The following is a 25,334-nucleotide window of genomic DNA, read 5'->3' as shown; positions in this document are numbered from 1 at the left end:
TCATTAAATGAAGTATTATGTTAAAAAAAAAAAAAAAAAAAAAAAAAAAAAAAAAAAAATTGTAAAAAAAATTGTAAAAAAAATTTGTAATTTATGAAACCCTTTACATTATCATATTAACTTGGGACAACTGTAATAAATTAAATTGACAAACATGAAAGAATAAATTCGAATATAAGAACAATCACTAAGTAAATGTCCAATAATATAATGATGAAGATGGTGGTGTTGAGATAATGTTGGGCCCAAATTTGACATGGTGTGTGATCGATAATGATGAATAATTCTTCTAATCCGGGACAGATGTCTTAATCAACAGCCATGCATACACATAGTAGCAGAGAGAACAAAATCCTTGGTTGAAGTATGGTTCTTCATAACCACAAGAATTTCTGAACTCATGTATACATACATACATACATACATACATACATACACACACATATATATATATATATATATATATATAAAGCATGTTTCTTCATAACAACCACAAGAATTTCTACATATATATATATAAACATACATAACATATTCTAACAACTGAGCTCCCTAACCAAAACAAGAGTTTCTCTCAATATGGCTAATAGGTGTGAAGGATAAATGGTTGTCTACCACTCAAAATTCCACAACAATAGAATAAAATACCCACAAATAGCACTTTGACACATGGCTAATAGGTCTTGGAACAATAATTGATTATATATACCTCTTAAATAAACAATCATGTGGACACGAGTGTCCTTAACATTATTTCAGAAATACCCACAAACATTCAATCATCAATATGTACCACTTACTTAAGGTGCATAGGCAGCAACGATAGGACTTCTCACCATACGTCTCCCGTTAACATCATTCCAGCTTAAATACCCATAATTCACTAGGGAATCACTCTGTGGATTAGCATCTTCAACAGTCACCTTTATCGTTATATTGAACTCGGCTTTGCTGTACTTTCCAGCAAAGGATACCATCGGGGGCTGCACAACCACTTCCATCCCTGACGGAGCCTTCACCACTGCACGATAAGTAGAGGGACTATCTACAACATTTGTTAATACCCGGTTAAAGGTGTAACTTATAGTGTTGGTGTCGTTGAGGATAACAATAAAAGATGGATAATTAAGGTCAAGACTGGCTTGATCACAGCTGAAATTCGACCTTTTGGTGATGATCTTAATCTGTTTGCTCGTGTAGTTCATTCCACACAAGTAATTGATATAATCTTGCACCTCTATATCATAAACAAGACCAGGATCCATGGCCTTTTCAGGGTTAATATGTCCTGCCCCATAATCAAGAGGAGTCCCTGCAACTCTAGTGGTCATGTCAATGATGGGGCCTTTGGCGTTATCAATCACATAAGCGGTAGTCATCATGGCTGATCGGATGGCAGCTGGGCTCCAATCCTTGTGCAGTGTTTTTAGAAGCGCCGCTACACCAACTGCATGGGGAGAAGCCATAGAAGTGCCAGAGAGGAGTTCAAAATCACTAAGCAAATAGTCGTCTCCTATATGTACAACTCCTCTATTGGGTACCCATGCAGCTAAAATATCAACCCCAGGAGCTAAAATATCAGGCTTTAGTATCCATGGAGACTTGCGATCTGGCCCTCGTGATGAGAACGACGCCACGATAGGGGCAGGCTTAGTACCCAACACTGTAATCTTGAACTTGATGCTAACAGTTGCATTCTCCGTTTTGATTAGGTAGTCTTTGATCAAATCTCCATCTTTTGGGTTTACTGCTACATATGGCAAATTGAAATCATGTAGTTCAAGAAAATTTTGGAAGTCTGTAGCAAAGATTGCTCCAGCAGCTCCTGACCTTTCTATTTCACGCATATTGACTCCTGAATCTTCATCAATGAAGTCACAGAAAACAAACTTCCCAGCAACATCTTTTGGGTCAAGAGAATAGTAGTCACAGATTTCTTTGGTTCTATTTCCTTGGCCGAAGTATATTGGAACCCTAGACACTAACAAGTCTAACGGGTAGATAGATTTTCCCCTAACAGTGAGGACCTCATCACCAAGCGTCACCTTAGCTGCATAATCGCGATCGATTGTACCAGCACCAACAGTTGTGATCCACGGAGCTCCATTGAGTATAGTGAAACCACCCGGACCTCTGTTGCCAGCTGAACAAACAACAAAAATCCCTTTCTCCATGGCTGCAAAAGCTCCCACTGCAATAGGGTTTTCATCAAAAGGCGTCTCACTGTAACCCAATGATAATGACATGAGATCTACTCCATCAGCTATGGCTTGGTCCATGCCGGCTAACGTGTCAGTGGCAGCAGACTTGATGGTGTCGGTGAGGAATAGAACCTTGTACATGGCAAGCCGGGCTTTTGGTGCAACCCCAATTGCTGTTCCTTCAGCATAACCAAAGTAATTGGCACCTTCAACTGGGCTCCCAACAGCGGTGGAAGATGTGTGTGTCCCATGTCCGTCGTAGTCCCTCGGAGAGTCGTAGTCATCAGTTCTTGATATGTTTAAGCCTAATTGTTTCACCCCTTTACTGAAAGAGCGAGCTCCAATGAGTTTTCTGTTACAATAAGAAGAGTTGAATTCTACCCCCGACTCACATGCCCCGCGCCATCTCTCCGGCACCGGTGGCATCCCATCATCTCTGAAACTCTCACTTTCCGGCCAAATGCCAGTGTCAATTATACCAATAATCATGTCGTCACCAAAATTGGCTTGAGGCCACAAGCCAGCACTCTTTTTCAGGCCAAGAAACTCTGGAGTATGTGTGGTGTGAAGCTTTCCTGAGGTCTCATGGTATGTGGCAACATGGCCAGGCATCTTCTCTAACTGATCTAGTTGAGACCGAGATAGCACTGCACTGAAGCCATCCAACACATGGTTGTAGGTGTAGAGATGGGTTGGGAAAACGCCATGATGAGACGATGACAGGGATGAAAGCATCGACGTGTACCAATTATCATGATCTGAGAAGGGAGTGGGCATAGCTGATTTGTCCATGTGGATGATGTAGGTCTCACGATCATCCACTATCGAAGCTGACAAAGCAGTTGAAAGGAGAAGGAAGAGAGAGATGAGCTTGTATGGAAGATAGCATTCCATTGTTTCAGTGTAGTGACTGCAGTTCACAAGAAATTAGACAATTACAAAGTGCTAATACAACTCAGTTTGTTTACATGTTAATGAGACACCTACCTAAAACAACATTATCGCGGGACATCTTCCAAGCTAAATACATTAAATTTTTAGCCACGTGGCAGAGGGAAAGGCTAAGGAGATGTTACAAGAGCAAGAAGTTGTCTATTTTGAAGAAAAGTGGATCTATATGTAGTGAAGTAATTACTGCTGTCTGAATGCCGGCCTGCGATACTCATAGTTCTGGTCGCCTAATTTGGCGGCCGGATCTACTCAATTAAATGAAGAAATATATTTTGAGTATACACCCTCATGAATTGACTAGTCTTATCATTCTTGACATCAAAGGGTCCAGTTCTTCTTCAACAGCATATACCCTCGTGAATTGACTTTCATTTGAAATATAATAATAATAAGGTGTGATTCTGCAAACTTCATTCACCTCCATATGTATCTTTAACAGTTACGCTTAGAAACATCATATTTAAAAATGACCAAGAAAATCACATAGATCAAGGAAGAATGAATTTACCACCAGCACAAGTGGAGAGATGATGTGAGGAGGAATAAAAATAACCAAACAGCTCACGCGATCGAGCCAGGACTAACCATGAGCAACGTTGTGTCAGGTGTGGAATCCTGAAAAAAGTGGAGATCAATTCAAAATTACCAGCCATGACCCTGAAGCTAACTGAGTTCTTCAGCTTCCATGCAAAAGTATATGTAAAAACAAACTTAATTATCACAGTTTCATTGAACATGCTACAATACAGAGGCCAGTCAAAAGGAGAATATTACAAGAACATGCCTGGTTTGTATAATGAAATATAATAGTTGAAATGTAAGTTAATTTACAGATGGATCTTTATTTGCATATGATAAGTTACAGTGACTCATTCTTACATGGAATTTTTTATTTTCACATCATCTATTTCTAAACTTGGGCGGAAAATGGAAAATGGACAGGTCAGTGACAAGCATACCTCACCTGTATGATTCCTAATTAAGTTAAAGACATTAAAAACTTTCAAACGATGGCAGTTGGACAATTCTTCCAGCCACCAACAGCAGCAAAACCACAACATCTCTCCTCCAGTTAATTCACACCGAAACTCTGATAATCCAGTGGCCTCTTGCACCGTTGCTGATATATTGCTTCAAAACAACAAAAGAAAATTCGACAAGTATCCCTTCAACCTCGTACTTGAACTGCGCGCTGGAGACTTTGGTCATCAATTTCACATTGAGCAGCCATCCCCATAACAGACTTCTCCCGTTCCCTCCTCTCGTCATGTTCTTCTACATCATCTGAGAACTCATTTGAAGATCCACAGCCTGTGATAATATCAATATGTTCTTCATGAGTCCCCTTCTGTTTCTTGTCCTTTTTTAGCAAGAGCTAATGAAGGAGCACTTGGGCTGGATCGCGTGGCCTTTCCCCTGCAGAGTGATCGTGTCTGCCATCCTCTTGAGAAGATTCACGAGTTGAATGCCGTGTATTCTGAAACATAAAGAGGCCTCCCAAAATTATCCAGCAATCGGCAGGAACATGATTAGGAGGCGGACAGCTCAATCAGCTTTAATTTCCAGCTGCCCCTTCAAACTATTTCCGTCGCAGGAACGTGATTTAAGAGGTGGACATTCTCCAGACAGCTCAACCAGCATTCCCAGCTGCTCCTTCAAACAATTTAGGTCCATAGCAGGTATTCTGGTCAAAAGAAGCAGCAGGTCCAGCCGGAACTTCATCCAAACCAGATGGAAGACTGTGTGATCTCATGGTTACCGCAAAAAAGATAACTCCCTCTAAAAAGCTCAGACAATTCAACCACCACTTAAAAATCATAGCAACCAACCACCAAGGCCTAGCGGTACCAAACTCTTACTTCTCAAAGAGAGGTCAGAGGTTCGAGCCTCAGTGGAGATATGCGTGCGTGAGTACTAACTAGGAAAAAAAAAAAAATCATAGCAACCAATCAAACACCACAACTGTTTCCCACTCACCTCTGTAAATTGCAGGGCTATCAAAAGCCACATCAGATTAAGGAATCCATGAGAAACAAAGAACAAACTCGTTAAAACACACAGAAAAGAAATTAAAAGAATGAAGAGTGACATCTGTATTGAGTTTGTTGTAGGGCCTTTGAATACATAAAAGACTAGCTGAGTAACTTAAGAGTATTGCTGTATTGTTTGGAGGGATGACATTTTGATAAGTCCATGACGCAATCCAATTCCATTCAAGTCTTTGAACTGGGGTTAGAATTTGGGTTCAGTTAATGAACAGAGTTGTAATTGATCGCATCTTATACTCAAGTTGGATTCATGTCTTTGTAAACAATTTAAAAGTGTGAAAAATAAATAAATAAATAAATAAACTTAAAACAATTAATAAATGGTTTACTTGGCAACTGCTTTCATTTTATATATGCTTCTAATTTTTATTCGAAATAACAACAATGAAAACATTAAATTTGGAAGCAAAAATATAAAAACATGTTAGGTAAAAAAGTGTTATAGGATTGAAAAATAAAAATGACTAGTTAAAAGACGTATGTGGGTGTCACTCATTAGACGCTGATGTGGCACGTTGACAAGTCAATACGACCCTAGCTAAATCCTCTGTGGCAAGTTGAAAAGTCAAAGGCCTCGAAAGATCAAATCTCGAGCACTCTAAACCCTGGCACTACTCTAGGCCCTCAAGTCTCGAAAGATCAAATCTCTAGCACTCTAAGCCCTGGCACCGCTCCAGGCCCTCGAGCCTCGAAAGATCAAATCTCGAGCACTTTAAGCCCTCGCATCGCTCCAGGCCCTCGAGCCTCGAAAGATCAAATCTCGAGCACTTTAAGCCCTAGCATTGCTCCAGGCCCATCAAGCCTCGAAAGATTAAATCTCGAGCACTCTAAGCCCTGGCATTGCTCCAGGTCCAATAAGCCTCAAGAAGCTGATCCTCGAGCATTCCAAGCCCTGGCACCACACCAGGCCCATCAAGTCTCGAGAGACCATGTAACGACCCAAATCCACTAGATCCGGATCATTAAATGGGTCCTTACCCAACCCAGAATCATCCAAGGGTATTATGGTCCTTTCACGTTAAATTTATATATTAGAGTCCAACAAGGACGAGATGGTCATTCATTACACTCCTATTAGTTTGAGACCCCAAGGGTAAAATAGTCATTTACTTGAATCACATAATTAATAAAATAAGGTCCGGGCAATAAAGTCTTTTCTATGTTAAAAACATAATTATTTTATTTTAATTGGGTCATAAAGTAAATACCCACAACATTAATTGGGTGCTAAGGAGTAATTAAGGGAAACTAAATTAAAAATATATGGAAAAGGAACCGGTCGACGTGTATTCATTACACGTCAACTAGTTTGGGTCATGTACAGTAACATCACTCACTGTAGTCGACGTGTGGGGGTATTCATGTCGACTGGTTTGGGACGTGTACAGTGAAAAACTCATTGGCAGGATACCGGTCGACGTGTGGGAAGTTACACGTCAACTGGTTCAAGCTATACGTCGACTGGTTCATGCTATACATCGACTGGTTTTGGGTTATCCACACTCAAAATTCCCACTGTCCCATATACACCAACTTTGGTAATCAATCACCCAATTACCACCATTGCACGTGTACGTATTTATATACAATTCAAAACCCAATACGTTAACAATATTGGTAATAAATATTTTGAATGATACATAACACGTTACAAGAAAGTGCACCAAGAAGGATTTTATGAGATTATATTTAATTGCATCCCCAAATACAAGTCCAATACATCATTTAAAGACCGAAATACAAAAGTCTCATTTTATACAATTTCTAAAGGATTAAATACAAGAACAAGGCCTCCATGGCCAATATTTATAAAGCTTTAATATAAACAAAATGGAAGTGAATTCCTAACTACATCAATGTTCATAGATGTCATAAATTACTGGCTCGTCCCCGCATTCCTGAAAAATATTAATATTGATAGGGTGAACTCAACAGCTCAGTAGAGTAAGCCTAAATCACATTCCTAAAAATCCTGTGAGCCACAACCAAAGAATGGGAATCAAAGAAAAGGGATCATGGGATTAAATCATTTCAACATTCATGGAATTCACAATTTCACAAGTTGTACCATCAAATATGAAATGCAATGTCTCCTTCTTTCTTTCCACATTAACCTTCATTTTCCCAACTCACCCTCATGCAATGAATATGCATGTCATACAACCATTCATCATTATACAAGTCATAATTTACATTTAAGTTATCATATCAAATATCCAAACCCAGAAATTGATGACATAGATCATACTTTTACATTTTCTCATAGAAAAGTAGCATGCTTGGCACAACTACAAGAAACCTTCATTTTTCTCATCCTTCAACAATTAAATTATCATAATTCATGCTTAACTTCACAACCAAATTTTTTTAAAAAAATAATAATAAGCATGCTTCACAACCTTAATATTATAATGCAAGAAGGTATATAGAAACTCACTAAAACCATAGGAATTTGTAAGTTAGGCTTCCCCTACCTTAAGATAGAATGTGACGGCCCAAGTTTTTCAACCCGGTGCGTCATTGATGAACCGAAAAATGACCCAATAATAGATCCGAAATGCGGAAGCAAAAGACAAAACAACGGTCTCTAGAGATACAACATGTCTCTAAGACACCATTATGACCCTCAACGAGGTCACGGAACCCAAAGGAATCAAATGGGGAAGCAACGTTTCAAAAATGAACAAGAATGAACCTAGGGGAAAAATCATCATTTCTAGCTTAAAAATGGGTGCCACCGAGCACACCATTGGAAAGACAACGAACAATTAATAAATTTAGACTCAAGAATCACTTGATTCGGAGTCCGGATGAAGAAGATATGGCTAACGGAAGAAGAAGGGGCAAAACGGTCAAAAAGGTGACAACCAAGAACATCTAACCGGGTAGATGGCCTATCTAACCAGTTAGAAGGCCAAAAACAGTGACAAAAATGCTGCCCACACTCATGTAACCGGTTACGAGACCCCATCTAAACGTTTAGATGTGAAGGTGCAGTAAGGGTGCGACCCAAAAACCTAGCAGTAGTTTTCTGGAAAAAATAAATTTTTGAAGGCCTAGATGACATTTCTGGAAAAACACAAATAAGAAACCCCCCTCAAAATTGAGTTTTTTATGTGATTTAAGAGAAAATTTGAAAAATACTCACTGTGAAATGCCCAAAATGCCCTCCCAAGAAAACTGGTCCAAAGGGTCCAAAAAGCTGCTAAATTTAAAAACTGAGAGCTGAACTTCGGAAGTGATTTCCGATGTCAAGACGACATTTTCTGGAAAATCATAAAAAAGAAACCCCCCTAAAATCATGTTTTCTATTCAACCATGTAAAGAACAGAATTTATTTCCCAAAGTAAATTCCCAAAATACCCTTAGGTCAGAATATGCAACAAAAGTGAAAAATGAGTCCGTAGGAGGCTCATTTCACCAAAGAAGAAGCTTTGCTTGGAAACGACCATGCACGCAAATGTAACTTACCTAGTAAAATGTGCTACAATGGTCCACGGCTCAAAAATATGGCCGATGCAAAATTCGAACCCCCAACAGGCAAAAAGGCAAAAATGAACTTGAAATGAGAAAAAGGAAAACCAAAATTGACAAATGGATTCAAATTACCGTTTAGCCCTTGACCACACTTCAAACATGATTAATGAGACCCTATGAAAGAATAAAAATGGAATTCTCACACCCGATGCAAAAGCAATGAAGAAATATCTTAGCATTTTTCAACATTTCCATAACAAACCTCGAAAACTAAAGTGCATAGAAAACAAGATACATGTCATTGGCCTCCGGCCTCATCATATACATGTTCAATACATTGTAAAGAGTGTACTCATGTACACACTACATATATGGAATCAAATAATACATATTTTGATACATAAGGTTACAAAGAGGCATTTTATGTTAACACTTGCATAAAATGGAAACTTAAAAACTATAAGCCATCCAAGGAGCAATGAGCACCACGAACCAAGTCTTCATACCTGAAAAATGTCCCCACTACATGGGTGAGTAACATAAAGCTACTCGTAGGAAGTGAGCATGCATCGACCTAGCGTTTTACAAATTATCACCTTATGGTGAAACATGTTAAAGGGCTCATGCCACCTAACGTCTATGTTTCAAAAGAAATTATAGGATCATTCCTAAGCCATATTTGAACATCAAAACACGAATCATGATATCAATACACTTTAACCAACATTGGAACTTCTAATACAACGCATAAATCATGATTTCACAAAGTTAACATCCTGCAACAAAATATGGAGAATCAAATAAGAAACAATAAGTTATAACATCATATAGTTGTCAACTTGAAACGAAATGCGAAATCAACCAAAGTGGATACTTGGACGTCACGCCGAATCAAACCGACACCATAGTTACTTTAGGGTTACTAGCCCACGGGTAACCTCCCTATGTGCGCACTAGACTATATAGAGGGACAATCCCCCATACTAGAACCAAGTCCTAGCCGTAGCCAAACAACGACATCCCCAAGTTTCCAAAATCAACAAGTTGTGTAACAACGTATTTATCAACATGCATATACAAGATATCAACTATCTACCAAGCGCAACCAAATTTGGAAACATATACAATACATGCACAAAGTCCACAACTACTATGGCATGAAAAATGTCCAATACAAAGAGTACAATTTCTTACATAAGGCAACAACATATTCATTAAGGAAAACACATTCTCATGAATATTAATATAACAACTATGTTATCCAATGCTCAAAATATAACCAAGTGAACATACAACAAGTCCAAGTTCATGATTTAAACATAGAAAGAATTTCCAAAACGTAATAAAATCCATGGAGCAAATATATAGAATATAATTAAGCAAAATTAATCAAATTCTCTAGATTCTAAATTAATTCCAAATAACCCCAAATTAATATATGTTGAAGGGCATGTCATGGTCATCACATATATAACTCCAAATGACCAATTAAGTGATTAAAACACTAAAAACAAAATTAATTAAGCTAATTAATTAATTTCCTCTAGATTTTTTAAACAATTCCAAATGCTCTCAATTTAAGATATGTTAGAGAACATGTCAAGGCCTATCTAAATATCACATTACAACTTGATTTCATGCTTGTTATGACCATGTGAATTAAACTTTCACCAAAGATAAATATTAAATAAAATTTGTAATTCTTAACCAAATGATCCAAATTTAATATATGTCAACAACCATACCAAAGCCAAATTTTCTAGCATGTCACAATCTAATTCCAATTTACATATCATCATGGAAATTAAACCTTAAACAAAGAAATTAATTAAATTAATTTCTAGATCTTAAACTAAAGCATGCATACAAGTTATATAAGCTCATATAATCATCAATACAATACAAATATAATCCTAAGACACCCCCTACCTCAACTTGAGATGAAAATCCCAAATTCCCACCGAATTGAAACGGCTCCGAATCCAACGAAACTCCTAGGTTTTGTCGGGACAACACGATCTATATAAATCCCCAAGAAGCCCTATGAAAATCCAAACTTGACCTCAATCCCGAACTCGAAATTTGGTCAGAAATGTTTTCTAATAAGGGGTAATGGCAGAGCACGACGAGGCAAACAACAAATGTTAAGGCCGAAGGATTTCTACCATGGAAATCAAGTGGAGGAGAAGGTCAAAGGGTGGCAGCCATGGCTGCCAAGGATGGCCGGCCAAGAAAGGGGAAGGAGATGAAGAAAATCTGATTTTTTTTTTCTTTAAGGCACCTATTTATATAGTCTCAAAAAGTGCCCCGAAAGAGCCCCGCCGGGTCCGGAAAAGTGAAATTTGAGCAAACACGCTCAAAAGGAAAAACTCAGTGAATGAAAAAGATTCAAAATGAGAAAATATGAACAAAGGAAGAAACGGTGTCAAAAACCAAGTCCCAAGTAGAAAGTTATGCCCAAAACAAGTTTGGCGCAAACCGATGCCAAAAGCCCTGAAACTGGAAAATATCGTCCAGGAGGAAATTCTAAGAGTCCATGACTCAACGAAATGTGAAAATGAATCCCATACGAAGATCCAGGCTCAAAACAAGGCATTGAGCAATAACTTTCATTAATTGCACAATGACCCCTCTAAAAAGTGAAAACTGTGAAACTGCCCCAGAATGAAAATATCTTCTAAAAGATATTTTCTTAGATACCCCTGAAATAAAATACCTTCAAAAGATATTTATGAAAAATACCCCAAGAAAAGAAAAAGTTTTCAAAGAACTTTGCATTTATGCCCCTATAGGCACCGGGAGCAACCAAAGTACTTTCTCACGAAAGTAAAGATACATATATCATAGAAATCATTAAGAATGAAGATACATGAAGTCAGAAACTAAATCCGAACACAAGAATTGTGGTTACGCAAACAGAGTGACAAACGAGGAAAAGACGAAAATAGGGAATAGTGTCGAAAAATGAAAAATGTGGGAATGACTCGGTCCCTAAAGGAAGTTGTCAATCCACAGAAAAGAGTCTCAGAAATCACTCCAGAGCACTCGAGACGACACTAATCGACAACAAACCAAACTCAGAAAGGAAAAGACAACGGAAAAAATTTATCCGAAAAATCCGGGTCATTACATAGAAACTCAAGCTCCAAGCTCCAAACTCAAATCCCACCAAAAGCTTGCAATACCTGAACAAAAATGTAGCCCTTGCAATGCTCTACAATTTGCTAACTCCGGCTTAACCCAAATCTTCATCTAGCATGAAGAAATTTTTGAGAGAAAAGAAAGAGCAATGTAGAGAGAAAAATAATATAGAGAAAGAGAACTTGTGGGGTGTCCGAAAATAGGGGGAAGAAGGAAAGAAATGGGCCAAATGGAGACACATCATTGTCTCTAGAATTCTCTAGGTGGATCCAAGAGTCAAAATGACAATAATGCCCTTTAATCTTCTTCATATTACCAACCATGTTATAAAATATCCTCCTCCAATCAATACCACTAATACAACATACATACATGTATAAATATACACTTACACATATGAAATGCCGATAACGCCCCTGGGGGCCCGCGTGGCACACAAAACGAGGCAAGGATTAAAATACTCCAAAAAAATCAAATAAATTCCAGAAATTAGAAAATAGGAAAAATCGGTAACGTTATAGACCGACTCTCGAATATCCCGAATCCTGGTGTTACACCAGACGATGCTGTTTTAAAAGATTAGAGCTTCTTAGCACGAGATGAAGGTAGGATCTTCGTGTTATAGGAATCCATGTTTGGGAAACTTAGGAGGATCTTGATAGTTGGTCTTCTTCTCCTCCTCCTACACTGAGCATCTCCTTCGTATTTGTATTCTTGATATTTCTATTTTATTACTGCTTTACTACCTAGTAAAAAAGAAACCCTTCATTTTGACGACTTCACTGGGGATATCAGTACAAGCAGATGAAATCACATGATATGCCAACTCACCATTCAGAGCCCTCTGTTGGAGGAGATGGTGACGTTCCTCTTCACTCCCAGGCACCATCACATGCTTCCAATGTTCGTGCACCACATATCACAATGCCGGAAAGCTCAGTAGCCCCTTCCGTCCATGAGGAGTTGTTGCAGTCCAACCGTGGTCTCAATGACCGCCTTGATAGGTTGGAAGCCTTGATCATGCAAAGTGCACGAGCCAGAACTGTTTCTCCCACTAAAGTGGCCCTTCCTAAGCATGATCAGCCAAGTAGTTTATCTACTCACGTGCCACCACTGTGGTATCCGCCGACGCAAGCCCAAGCAGCCCTAAACCCCAGCCCAGTTCAAGTGGTTCCACTGGCTAACCCTTCCCCAGAATATGTCACTGAGTCCATGCTATGTAATTTTTTCATGAAGCATGCCCCATCGGTTGCACGTGTGTTAGTTATGTGTACGGAACCTCCGCACCTAAAAAGCCTGGCCTAGACGCCGTACCCACAGGGGTATATCATCCCAAAATTTCCTAAATACGACAGCGTCAGAGAGGATGCTGATGAGCACTTGTAAAGATTCGTGGAATCTCTAGGCCAACATAGCCATGACGAAATCTTACGCCTTCAAGAATTCTCCAAGTCTCTCACCGGGCTCACGTACAAATGGTTTCGTAGTCTCGAGCCAGACTCGATCACCACTTAGCAACAACTCTCCCAGAAGTTCCATGACAAGTCACTCTCTCCCTCACTAAAGAAACGCAAGAATCCAACGAGGAGCCCCTCAAGTTCATTTCTCGCTTCCAGACCCATGCGAGGGAATGCTATGAGGGTAGCAGTGAAAGGGATCTAGTTGATATTTATATACCAGGCATGACTAAGGCCTACAGGATACACTTAGTCAATCTGGGTCTTAACAGCTTCAGCGATCTCACCATAGCTGTACGGAACATTTGTAAAGATCTCTCATTTCCCAGGGCTGAGGTCGCTGGACAGGTCACTCGCAAAGACACGCCGGTTGCTTCTCGCAATGACAAAGCGAAAAAGCGTCGTGAGACAGATGTTAGAGCCAAGGGATCTCGAGCTGAGCGAACAAATGATCCTCCCCCATTCCCGGTATGTATAGAAGAAGTCGCCAGTACTCTCGAACAGTGGATCAAGCATGGTGTAGTCGTGCTACCTGTTCCTCACAAAGAGCCAACTGCGCAGGATCGTGCGAGTCCAAATTTCTGTATCTTCCACCAAGCCACTACACATCCAATAGGTGCCTACAGGACTCTGACGCGAATTTTTTAACAACGGCTCGAGGGTGGTGATCTTCAGTTGACCGCGCAAAAGGATGTGTGGCACAACCCATACCCTCGTCATCGCGGTGTGGCTGTGATGACGTATTATGATGAGTTAGAAGAAACCAATCCCACGCAATCCAAGGTTCAAACGCAATACGGTGAGGAAGAATGCTGCGCAGCCGCTTTGTCAAGTCAACCCCCCTTTCACCAGGCGCCATTGACCATTTCCTTCTCCGAATCTAACAAAAGGGTCTTTACCCCTCAGAATCGTTTACTCAATGTCACTGCGCAACTCAATGGTAGGGAGTTCCTGCGTGCTTTTCTAGATAATGGGTCTTCCATCAACATCATGACATGGGCCACCTTTCAGAAAGCTGGTTTGCCCCAAGATCGCCTTGTCAAAGAGGCCATCGAAGTTTATGGTTTCGACAATAAATCCCACTAGACTCTCGGCTATGTAAATATTAATCTCGTAGTTGGTAGATTTCGAGCTCCCACCAAATTTCATGTCATCAAGGCTAATATATCCTACCATGTGCTCCTCGGGCGGGCGTGGATGCACCGTTTCGGTATAGTGGCTTCTACCTACCATTAATGTTTCAAGGGCATCTTGGGTAACAAAGTCGTCACGGTTCTGTACTCTAATAAGCCTTTTGCCAAGCACGAGGCATACTTTACTGAGGCTCTCTTCTTTGATGAGTTGGATGATGAGGATGAAGAAGCAGAGGGGCATATAATTCGTACTCCACTACCCAAATGGGAGGAGGTACAGCAGGGCATCTTTTACCCTCCACAGCCGTATGTTCCTCGTCGCGGCGCAGAAGTCGCTACCCCGCGGGAGTGCAAACGAGTAAGGTTGTCGGATGGGCGATATGTCTATCGCTTATGATGGTGTGTGGGCTCCGCCTTGGCGAGCCCAGTTGTTGAGCCTACGAGTGTAGAGGAGGAGCCACTGCAACTGCTGGATCTCGAGGAAGTCAATCTCGCCCCTGCAGGACAAGAACCACGGACAATCTTCATCTCCTCGCAACTAGACCCATCGTTGCGAGATGGTCTTATTTGCTTCTTGAAGGAATTCTCAGACGTCTTCGCATGGACCTATAACGAGTTGCTAGGACTAGACCCCCAGCTTGTGACACATTATCTCAGTACCATCCCAGGCTCGCGCCCTGTCAAACAAGCACCTCGCGTCTATAGACCTGAGCTTGAGCTTCAGATTAAGACAAAGGTTGAAAACTTGCTCCTTGTAGGATTCATTAGGCTAATCTTACATCCAACTTGGCTGGCAAATATTGGTCCCGTGAAGAAGAAGAACGTATAAATTTGGATCTGTGTCAATTTTCACGATCTCAACAAGGCATACTCGAAGGATGATTTCCCTCTTCCTATCTTTGACACGCTGGTTGATGCAACGGCCGGGCATTCACTTTTTTCCTTCATGGATGGGTACAGCATCTACAATCAAATACGGATGGCCTAGGGAGATGCCCACAAGACTGCGTTCCGGACTCCACTTGGCAATTTCCACTACACTGTCATGCCCTTCGGGTTAAAGAATGCTGGAGCCACATATCAAAGAGCCATGACTGCCATCTTTCACGATATATTGCATCACGCGATGGAAGACTATGTCGATAACTTGGTGGTGAAATCCAAACAGCGAGAGGCTCATCTCCACAATTTGCGTCGCATTTTTGAGCGATGCCGTGTGTACAATCTACGCATAAATCCCCTTAAGTGCGCGTTTGGGGTACGTCGCGGCAATTTTTTGGGCTTTTCGGTGTATCGCCAGGGGATCGACCTCGACCCCACCAAAGCTTGCGCAATTACAGATATGCCCCGCCCTTGCTCCTTCAAACAGCTCAAAAGTTTTTTGGGCAAAGTTTCGTATTTGCATAGGTTCATACCAGCTCTCGCCGAAGTCTCTCTTCCTTTTAGCACTTTGATCAAAGGCAATGCCAAATTTCTTTGGACAACGGCTTATCAAGCAGCCTTTGAGAAGATCAAGGCCAATCTTGCCTCCTCGACCACCATGCACCTACCTGTTAGGGAGCAGCCTTTGCTTCTTTATCTCACTTCAACTGACAAGTCTATTGGGGTCCTTCTCGCGTAAACAGTCGACGGGCAAGAACGACCATTCTATTATCTCAGTCGCCTTATACGCGAGGCTGAGGCTCGCTATTCAACCATCGAGCATCATTACCTCGCACTGGTTTTTACTGCACAGAATTTTAGACATTACTTCATGGCCCATCATGTCCATTTAATCACAAAGTGCGACCCATATAGACACCTCTTCTCTAAGCCAATCATCTCAGGGAAAGCGTCGCAATGGGTTTTAGCTCTCTCGGAGTTCGACTTTACCTGTTATGCACCGCAGGGTATTAAGAGCCAATCTTTAGCAGATTTGTTCGCACAGTTCCCCAAGCAAAGGCATGAGCCCCTCGACGAAACATTGCCCCTTTACGAGCTCCAGGTGGCTACCATTGAAGACAGTCACGGTGAATGGAAACTAGCTTTTGATGGGTCTTCCACTAGCACAGGAGGAGGGGCAGGCATTATTCTCACCTCGCCAACTCAGCATGTCACTGCGGCTTTCAAGCTAGCCTTTCGTTGTTCTAACAATGAAGCTGAGTATGAAGCACTTATTCTTGGCCTCCTCGCAGCCCTCGACAAAGGCATCTCACGATTATGCATGTGCGGGGATTCCAAGTTAGTTGTTAAACAGGTGATGGGTGAGTCTGCTGTACCTGAGCCTTCACTCTCATCTTATCGTACCATTATTCAAAAGCTCCTCGCTAGATTCTCCTCCGTTCGTTTCTTGCATGTACCTCGTTCCAATAATAGGTACCCCGATGCACTCGTAATGTTAGCTTCTAAGCTGACCATTATAAATGACATGACTGAGATCCGTATTACAAAACACATTGGTCCAGCTACCATCGCTGAGCTTTTCCTGACCCAAACTGTTCCGGACAATGATTGGCGAGCCCCAATCATTAGTCAGCTCAAACAGCGGACAGGGTCAGTACCCCTCACACAATTGAAATCACTCCAGCTCTTAGAGGGATTACTCTACTTTCACCTGCCATGCGGAACGTTAGCCAGATGTTTGGGCCCTCGCGATACTAAAGCAACTCTCACAGCAACTCACGAGCAGCACTGTGCTATACCTTTGGTGTTGTACCGGCGACTCTAGCGTTAGGGATATTTTTGGCCAGATATGGTAGCTCAGGCCAATACCTTACAGTGCACCTGCCCGCGATGTCAGGCTGTAATGGATAAGACCGAATCTTGTATTCTCGAGATGGTTGATTGGCGTCGCCTGTTCATTGATTTCCTTACGCATGGTACCCTCCAGACGATAAACAAGCTGCTGTAAAGCTCAAGAGGAAGTCCGCACGATTCGAGATTCGGAAAGGTGAACTCTTTCGTCGAACCCTCAATGGTACATATCTGCGATGTTTGTCGAACCCTCAATGGTACGTATCTACGATGTTTATCTCACAATGACGCCAAGGAAGCTCTCAAGGAGGCTTACCAGTTGGAGCATCAAGGCTCACGTAAGCTTTTCGCGTATTTGTTACAAAAGGGAATTTATTGGCCTACTCTGGAGCGCGATGCCAAGTCTCATGTACAAAAATGTCGACCCTGTTAACATCATCATCATCAGATCCATACGCCAGCTACACCCCTCCATCCTATTGAAGTCCCTTAGCTGTTTCACACAAGGGGGCTGGATCTTATCAGGCCAATCCATCCACCAGTGCGAGGTCACATGTGGATTCTTGTTGCAAAAGAGTACTTCACTAAATGGATTGAGGCGATCCCCCTCAAGTACGCCACTGGTGGGGCCGTCGCGGCTTTCATACAAGAGAATATCATTTGCCGCTTCGGAATCCCTCACTGCCTTCTCACTGACAATGGTACTCATTTCATTAATCATAAAGTCAAGCGATTGCTCAGGCAGTACAATGTCCAGCATAAGCGTTCCTCGCCATATTACCTTATAAGGTAATGGCCAAGCAGAGGCTTCAAACAAGAATCTCATTCGAATCTTAAGTCGAACACTTAAAGAAAAGTCTAGCATATGGGTAGAGCAATTGCCTCTAGCACTCTGGGCATTCGCAATTCCGCCAAACGCTCCACCGGTCAAACTCCGTTCTCTCTTGTCTATGGAACGGAGGCTGTTTGGACCATTGATATTGTAGTCCCTACAGTTAGAAGCCCTCGATGAGCGACGCGAGGTAGCCCTGCAACACCTTCAACAGTACCAGCACAACATAGCGCGATCATATAACAAGCATGTCCAACCTCGATAGTTCCAACCAGGCCAGCTCGTTCTTAAAGCTGCTCCACACATTATGCGTGGTCTCTCAGTACATAAGTTCTCACCTAATTGGGAGGACCCCTATATCGTTAAGACATCTAGCGATAATGGTTATTGCATACTCGAGGGCTCTGATCATAGCCCCATTAATAATGTCTAGCTCAAGTCTTACTTTTGTTAAACTTGGCTATCCTGAATGAAAATTACTGGTTTTATTCAGCTTGGTGCATGACTCGAGTTCTCCTAAAAATAAAAAATAAAAAATAAATAAACCAAGAGTGGAATAATCACAAATTTTTTTTTTTTTTTTTTTTTTTTCTCATTCAAGGTTGTTTGATTACAATTGTGGAGTCCTTGACTCATGTTTACATCAATAATCAAAAGAGCAACCTATAAGTCTAATCCATATATGATGACAGCAGCGAGTAATCATCATCGAGCTCTCGTGCGTACGCTGTCAATACTGCCAAGTTTTCTGGCTTTTGTGCGAGCTCCCCTTCCAATTTGTCAATACGAGCTCATACTTCTTGAAGGCGTGGTGCGAGCAGTCGCTGCTGCAAACATTTCTCAGCCACATATAATCATTTTTCGCAGCAATGAAACTAGAACTTCAAGCCTTTGAACATCATCCAATAAGAGTGTCGCCTCCTTGATGAGGTTTTCATTGGTCGCGCCCTGCTCGATTTCTGCAAAAACCTCCAAAATTTTGCCAAGGCATAGGTACATTGATTGCTGCATATATGCATGGCACGGTGACAAAAATTGCGAAACCTTGGGATGATGTGCAAAGGCTGCCTCGAGGAGTTGTACATAGGCACGGGGGAATGGCATACCCATCCACTCCGCCTCTGCATTCGCAGTTGGTGGCCCTACGCCACTCACAGCAAGTTGCTCAGACCCCAAGGTTGGCTCGCCAAGAGGGCGAGGAGTCCGTTTTACTGTAGTTTGCTCAACTATGGGAACCATGGACAACCTCTCTGGGGTAGCCGTGGCATTCACCACAGTGGTCTCCGCTTGTGGCATCGGGAGGACTGGTGAAGGGTGCAACTCCGTCAAAGGAGAAGATTGAACCCTCTCCTCTTGCAAAGTCTCCTCACTTACCAGAGAGGCCTGTTCTATCTCCTGTGTCTCTAACAGTGAGGCTTATGGGTCTCGATTAAAGGCCTCGCCCCTTTCGGAGGAGGCGTGCTTTCCCATATGTTCGTCTCTCGGTTGTGAGGGCTCTCGTATTTCCATGAGCGAGCTCAAATTATCTCTGTATTATCTCGTTGGGCCACCTTTACATTTTCGCCCCTGGGTGACCTAGCTGCAACATCGCTTGAACGATTTGTCACTTCAGGGTTTAGGGATTCTGACCCATTCTTAGCCCCTATTTGGGTATCGTCTCGAGATGTATCTTCCCCCTCTTGGGGAAGTACTGTATCTTCGGTAATGTCAGCGCTCGCTTGAGGTGGCGCTGTAACACTTACATACCCTCGCATCATCTCTGCCACCTCAGCGGCATGCGTACGCACAGGCATATCTAGAACGGTGATAAGAGGCGAGACATCCAGCGCTAGCTCTTCCATTGCTTCCTCCTTCACCCCCGCTGAAGTATCCTCCTGGCCATAACAATACAGGGCACTCTCACCTAAAGCTATTATAAAGTTAAAAGTAGGTAAATTTGGAAATTCACTATCAGAACCTAGTACATCGCCTGAGCTTATATCATGGACAGTGGTGTCAATTCCACCATCTCACACCCGGTGAAGCCTGCGCCACCCTCCTTGCCCTAGCCCAAAGGCTGCAGCCATCGATCCATGCTCTCCAACGAGAGGCTGTTCGCCATCATCTTCAGAAGTGGTTGTATCTTCACTCTTAATTGGTTCATCCACGAGTGGGATTCTGCTTGCGGAGGCCATGGGTCGAGATGTACTTGGCGCTAGAGGCCTTACCCTCTCCTCCCTCACACTAGCAATGGTTGGCTTTGCAGTACTTACAGCTGCTTGTTTACTGGGGGAAGGGCAAGGTTTGCGTATGAAGTGGCCCTTGTCTTGCGCCTACGGACAGGCGCTGGGGCTGCCTCAACGACAGGATTAGTAATCGCCACGACAGGTTGCGAGGTTTCCCCTTGTTGTGTTGCGGTGGGTGCAGGATCAGGCGCAAAGCTACAGAGGTCCCCCCTATCAAATTCTATTGGAGGCCTTAGTGAATGGTCCCCTGAATAAATCACCAATGCCTTCGCACGATGGGCAGGACTCTGACAAAAATCTTTCCAACTCGCTAACTCTATTGCCCATAGCGAGCGAGCTGTCTCTGTACATCTTGGGACCCTGCCTCTTCCTGGCAGGAAGACAGCGCCAATTCCTTCACGGAGTAGCCTAATGTGAGCCGCTACAAATCTCGCGAAGCTACTCTCGTAAGATTCCTCGCCCTCCACAAAGATGTATTGCTAGGGTACCCCCCTATTGTAGCCAAATTGCAGAGGGACTCTGTGAGGGTTATACGTCTTTGCTATTTGGCCCCCTTCCCATATCGCGGGCAAGTAGCTAGGGGTGCTCATCAACAAAACACCAACACTTCGCTCGCATTCAAGCGATGAGCACCCGCTGGAATGTGCTCATTATCATCAAAATACATGGGCAGAGTTTTAGCCCCAGGCAGGTCCACCGCATAAGGGCGACTAATGACTTGGAAGCTTTGATCTAAGGCACATCCTAGTCGTCCTTGCGGCGACCGACCATGCCATTTCATGCCTCGCACCACCTCCTCGTGCACAGCCAAGTCTGCTGGGATGGGAGCATAAAATTGGAACCTTTCGTACAGTAACATTTGTAGAAAGATGGTAGACGCGTATGACCAATGGACATAGCGCCCCATATACCGTCCCATGTCTTCCCACACTATATCGAGACGGTGGTACAATGTTCCCAAAAAGAGAGGTGCAAGGGCCACTTTCACACCACTCGCCAGCTCCACCGCCAGATCCACAAGTCGTGGCTGCGGAGCATCCTTCGGAGTCCCCTCGAAAAGATATATCGATAACCAACATAGTAAGTAGGCCGTAAAATTGGAAGAATGATCAGCCCAGGGACCTAGAATCCCTTTTCTTCCCTCCTCTGAGAGATTCTTTTTTGTCATTGGGAAGTCCTTAAAATAGTATCGCACCAACGCCCCAAGAGCGGCCTTGCGCGTACCCTTGCCTCACTCAGCATAGCAAATACCCTGTGCGCCCCACAACGACCTAAAATCTTTGGTTTTCTCCAGAGCCGTCTTGAGATCATGAGCCAAAGTCTCTTCAGCTTGCATAAACTCCCAAGAGCCAAGATTCTCTACCCCTTGAAAAGGTAGACCTAGCAACTGGCTCATATCCTCAATAGTGGGAGTAAACTCTCCTCACGCATAAATGAAAGTGTGCGAGCTTGAGCTCTATCGCGAAGTTAATTCCCATAAACCTGTAGTGTCGCGAGGAATGTGTATTTGGCAAAACAGCTTAATACACAGTGTCAAGCTCACTGCATCCAAGATTGCCTCGTACTCCGGGTTTACAAGGTTCGCGTCCGCCATTTTTCCCAACTATGGGTCGGACTTATATGAATATTGAAGTTCATATAGGACCATGGATATTGCCCTTGCTCGACCCCAAATAGCAGGATCGTATCCGCAGGGATGCGAAGAGCCAGGTTCATTTTAACTTCCTCCTCTATCAATTCAACCACTTCAAGCGGTTCGCCGGCGACCATAGCCTTGCTCCCAGTGCCAGAACAAGTCACTTTTTCCAAAAAAAAATGGTGCACATCGCCATTCCGAATCTACTGGCACCTTTGGCGGAGGGCAATCTTTTTTGCATAACTCTTGTTTCTTGCTAACCATGGTGGCAGTCCCTTCCACTAAGAACAACAGTGGACCAAAGAACTTTAACTTTCGTGAGATCTCTTCTCCGGTGACGATGGAAGTTCAGGTAATCTCAGTACTTTCTAAGTTCTTTTCATAAGTAAACCCTTTACTGCGTCACTGTTCCCTTTTAATAGCCCTTTTGCCTCGGGAACCCCCAAAAATCAAATCGGCAATAGACGGTGCATTAATAACTGGAGGCGACCTTTCATGCTCGCGTCTCTTCAGCCTCCTCGAAACAATAAATGACCTAGAAACTAGTCTTGCACGCACAATAATTTATTCTGAATCATCGCACGTGCAGGGGGGCAAAATATGGGTGTCACTCATTAGACGCTGATATGGCACGTTGATAAGTCAATACGACCCTAGCTCAATCCTCTATGGTAAGTTGAAAAGTTAAAGGCCTCGAAAGATCAAATCTCGAGCACTCTAAGCCCTGTCACCGCTCCAGGCCCTCAAGCCTCGAAAGATCAAATCTCGAGCACTCTAAGCCCTAGCATCGCTCCAGGCCGTCAAGCCTCGAAAGATCAAATCTCGAGCACTCTAAGCCCTGGCATTGCTCCAGGCCCTCAAGCCTCGAAAGATCAAATCTCGAGCACTTTAAGCCCTGGCATCGCTCCAGGCCCTCAAGCCTCGAAAGATCGAATCTCGAGCACTTTAATCCCTAGCATCACTCCAGGCCCTCAAGCCTCGAAAGATCAAATCTCGAGCACTTTAAGCCTTGGCATTACTCCAGGCCCATCAAGCCTCTAAAGATCAAATCTCGAGCACTCTAAGCCCTGGCATCGCTCAAGGCCCATCAAGCCTCGAAAGATCAAATCTCGAGCACTCTAAGCCCTAGCATCACTCCAGGCCCAATAAGCCTCGAGAAGCTGATCCTCGAGCATTCCAAGCCCTGGCACCACACCTGGCCCATGAAGTCTCGAGAAACCGACTCTCGAATATCCTGAATCCTGGTGTTACGCCAGACGATGCTGTTTTGAAATATTGGAGCTCCTTAGCACGAGATGAAGGTAAGATCTTCGTGTTATAGGAATCCATGTTTGGGAAACTTAGGAGGATCTTGATAGTTGGTCTTTTTCTCCTCCTCTTACACTGAGCATCTCCTTTATTTTCCTTCGTATTTGTATTCCTGATATTTCTATTTTATTGCTACTTTATTACCTAGTAAAAAAGAACCCCTACAACATTTGTATTGTTTACCCTACCATGTTTTTGATATGGGAATTTTTCGGTTACAAACTCAATACTATTCAAATTACAATAAAAATTACCAAATATGTTAACTACAAGAATTGGAGATATTAGAAACAAACTATTAAGGACACAATTTGGCGCGCATCGACCTCTATTTGGTAGCCCACAGCAACAGCAACAACCGTCAACTTATGGACCATTTGGCTATCTATTAAATAGTCCTCAGCCACATCTGTTTGGGCCATTTGGTCATCCATACCAACCATTTCTATCTGAGCCTGCAATACATGATCAATGATTACTGATTTTAGACATTGATGTTTAGAAACTAAGTTTTTGATTAGAAACTAAGTTTTTGATGATTAAATATGATAATTTTTTGTGTTGTTTTGAGAGAATTGCTGGAAGTATGATTTGAACTACCTATATGTATTTTAATTAATGGTTATTATTAGTGTTGACATAAAATTTAGTTTGTGCAGAAGTAGATTATGAATGGATATAGTAGGTAGATTGTGAATGAATATAGCAAGATGTATAAAGCAGGCTATGAATTGAATATAGCATATGAAAAATAAATAAATAAATAAAACATCCGTCTACATCATCCATCCCAAATAAGTATTTGAGATGGTATGAACATTTGTCCCAAATACTCAATTGGGACACAATAAATCTCCATCCCAAATACTCAATTGGGACGGATTATCCTCCATCTCGAATGCTCAATTGGGATGGAACATATTGAGATGGTTGCATTAAACGTCCCAAAAAGACATTAGTGACGGTTTGGGCACTTATAGCCCTAAATTCTTGTAGTGTTTTATTTTGCTTCTCTACAATACAGTCTCCCAACAAAAATACAAAATAAAAATGCTTGCAAAACATGCTATAAACATTTCAATCAATAGCAAAGAAAAGAATTGAGTTAGAGAATTCACAAAAATCCATCAAAGGACAATTAATAAATGAGTAATGATACTTGCACCGATTTGTTGCAGTGAATTACCTAACCGAATGTTTCTAATTGGTTATTTATGGAGCCGAATTCATGAAAGTTTTAAGTAACATATTAGTGGTGCTAGTATACCTAAAAGAGTTGGTAACACCTGCTTGAATCGTTGGTCCTTCATGCAACAAATGATTACAAAATTTTCTGGATACATGGCTCAGATTGAAAGGAATCACCCTAGTGTGCAAGACAATGAATACAAGGTAAGTTATTTAAGATATTAAATTTAAGTGGTAAATATTTTAAATGTGACGGCCCAAGTTTTCAAAACCCGGTGCGTAAGCGAGTAACTTGAAACTGACCCTATAACGGATCCCGTATGCGAAAGCAAAATGAAAAAGATAAGGTCTTTAGAGGTGTACATCACTTCTAAAACACCAAAATGGCTTCCCGAGGAGTCCCGAGACTCAATGGAAGTAAATGCGGAAGCTTAGTTTTTAAAATCGAACATAACAAACGCCAAGGGTAAAATGATCATTTTACACAGAATTGGGTGCTACCGAGCACACCATTGGAAAGATAATGAAAAATTAATAAAGTTAGATTCAAGAATTGCCTGATTCGAAATCTGGATGAAAGATATATGAGTCCTCGAAGTTTTAAAACAAAAACAAAATTTTAAAAGTGCCCAGGGGAAGTGGTGATCGATCGCCAAAATCGGCGATCGATTGCCACAGTTGGGCGTTCGATCGCCGCCTGCAGAAACTGGTACGCTGCACCAGATTTTCTGCAGCTGCGACCGATTTTGATGACTAAACAGATTTTTTTGAAAAAAAGTTGTAAAGAAACCCTCCTTAAAATGTGATTTTCTGTGTGAACATATTGAAGCCAAATCTTATTTTTGAAAGAAAATTTCCAAAATGCCCTTATGCATAAACTTTTCAAAAAAAGTAAAATGCTTGAAATGGAAAGTGTACACTACACACATTAAACATGTTTGCCCTTGGCCACATATCATACATATAAAAACAGTCTTAAAGGGTATGCTTAGGCACATATTACA

General features: G+C 42.1%; 2 protein-coding genes across 2 annotated transcripts; one reads left to right on the top strand and one right to left on the bottom strand.

The window, feature by feature from the left end:
• Window positions 1-677: 677 nt before the first annotated feature.
• LOC132299982 (subtilisin-like protease SBT3) lies at window positions 678-3,716 on the bottom strand. The gene is made up of 2 exons (XM_059796907.1): window positions 3,661-3,716; window positions 678-3,111 (listed from the first exon to the last, which is right to left on the bottom strand). Exon 2 carries the CDS (start codon window positions 3,093-3,095, stop codon window positions 801-803), a length of 2,295 nt encoding a protein of 764 aa, XP_059652890.1. The 5' UTR covers window positions 3,096-3,111; window positions 3,661-3,716; the 3' UTR covers window positions 678-800.
• Window positions 3,717-16,161: 12,445 nt separating this feature from the next.
• Window positions 16,162-17,115, top strand: LOC132301296 (uncharacterized). The gene has a single exon (XM_059798564.1). The coding sequence runs from the start codon at window positions 16,162-16,164 to the stop codon at window positions 17,113-17,115; it is 954 nt and encodes a 317-aa protein (XP_059654547.1).
• Window positions 17,116-25,334: the final 8,219 nt, after the last annotated feature.

Source organism: Cornus florida, unplaced genomic scaffold, assembly GCF_030987335.1.
Source record: "Cornus florida cultivar Cherokee Brave unplaced genomic scaffold, ASM3098733v1 CherokeeBrave_3.0.0_Hap2_Chr03, whole genome shotgun sequence".
NCBI classification, from domain to species: Eukaryota; Viridiplantae; Streptophyta; class Magnoliopsida; order Cornales; family Cornaceae; genus Cornus; species Cornus florida.
The sequence above is the reverse complement of the archived record's forward strand: the minus strand, read 5'-3'. Positions and strand labels throughout refer to the sequence as shown.

What these genes read in the sequence shown, in the direction of transcription:
- LOC132299982 (XM_059796907.1), bottom strand. Translation starts at nt 3,095, where the DNA reads ATGGAATGCTATCTTCCATACAAGCTCATCTCTCTCTTCCTTCTCCTT.
- LOC132301296 (XM_059798564.1), top strand. Translation starts at nt 16,162, where the DNA reads ATGGCCCATCATGTCCATTTAATCACAAAGTGCGACCCATATAGACAC.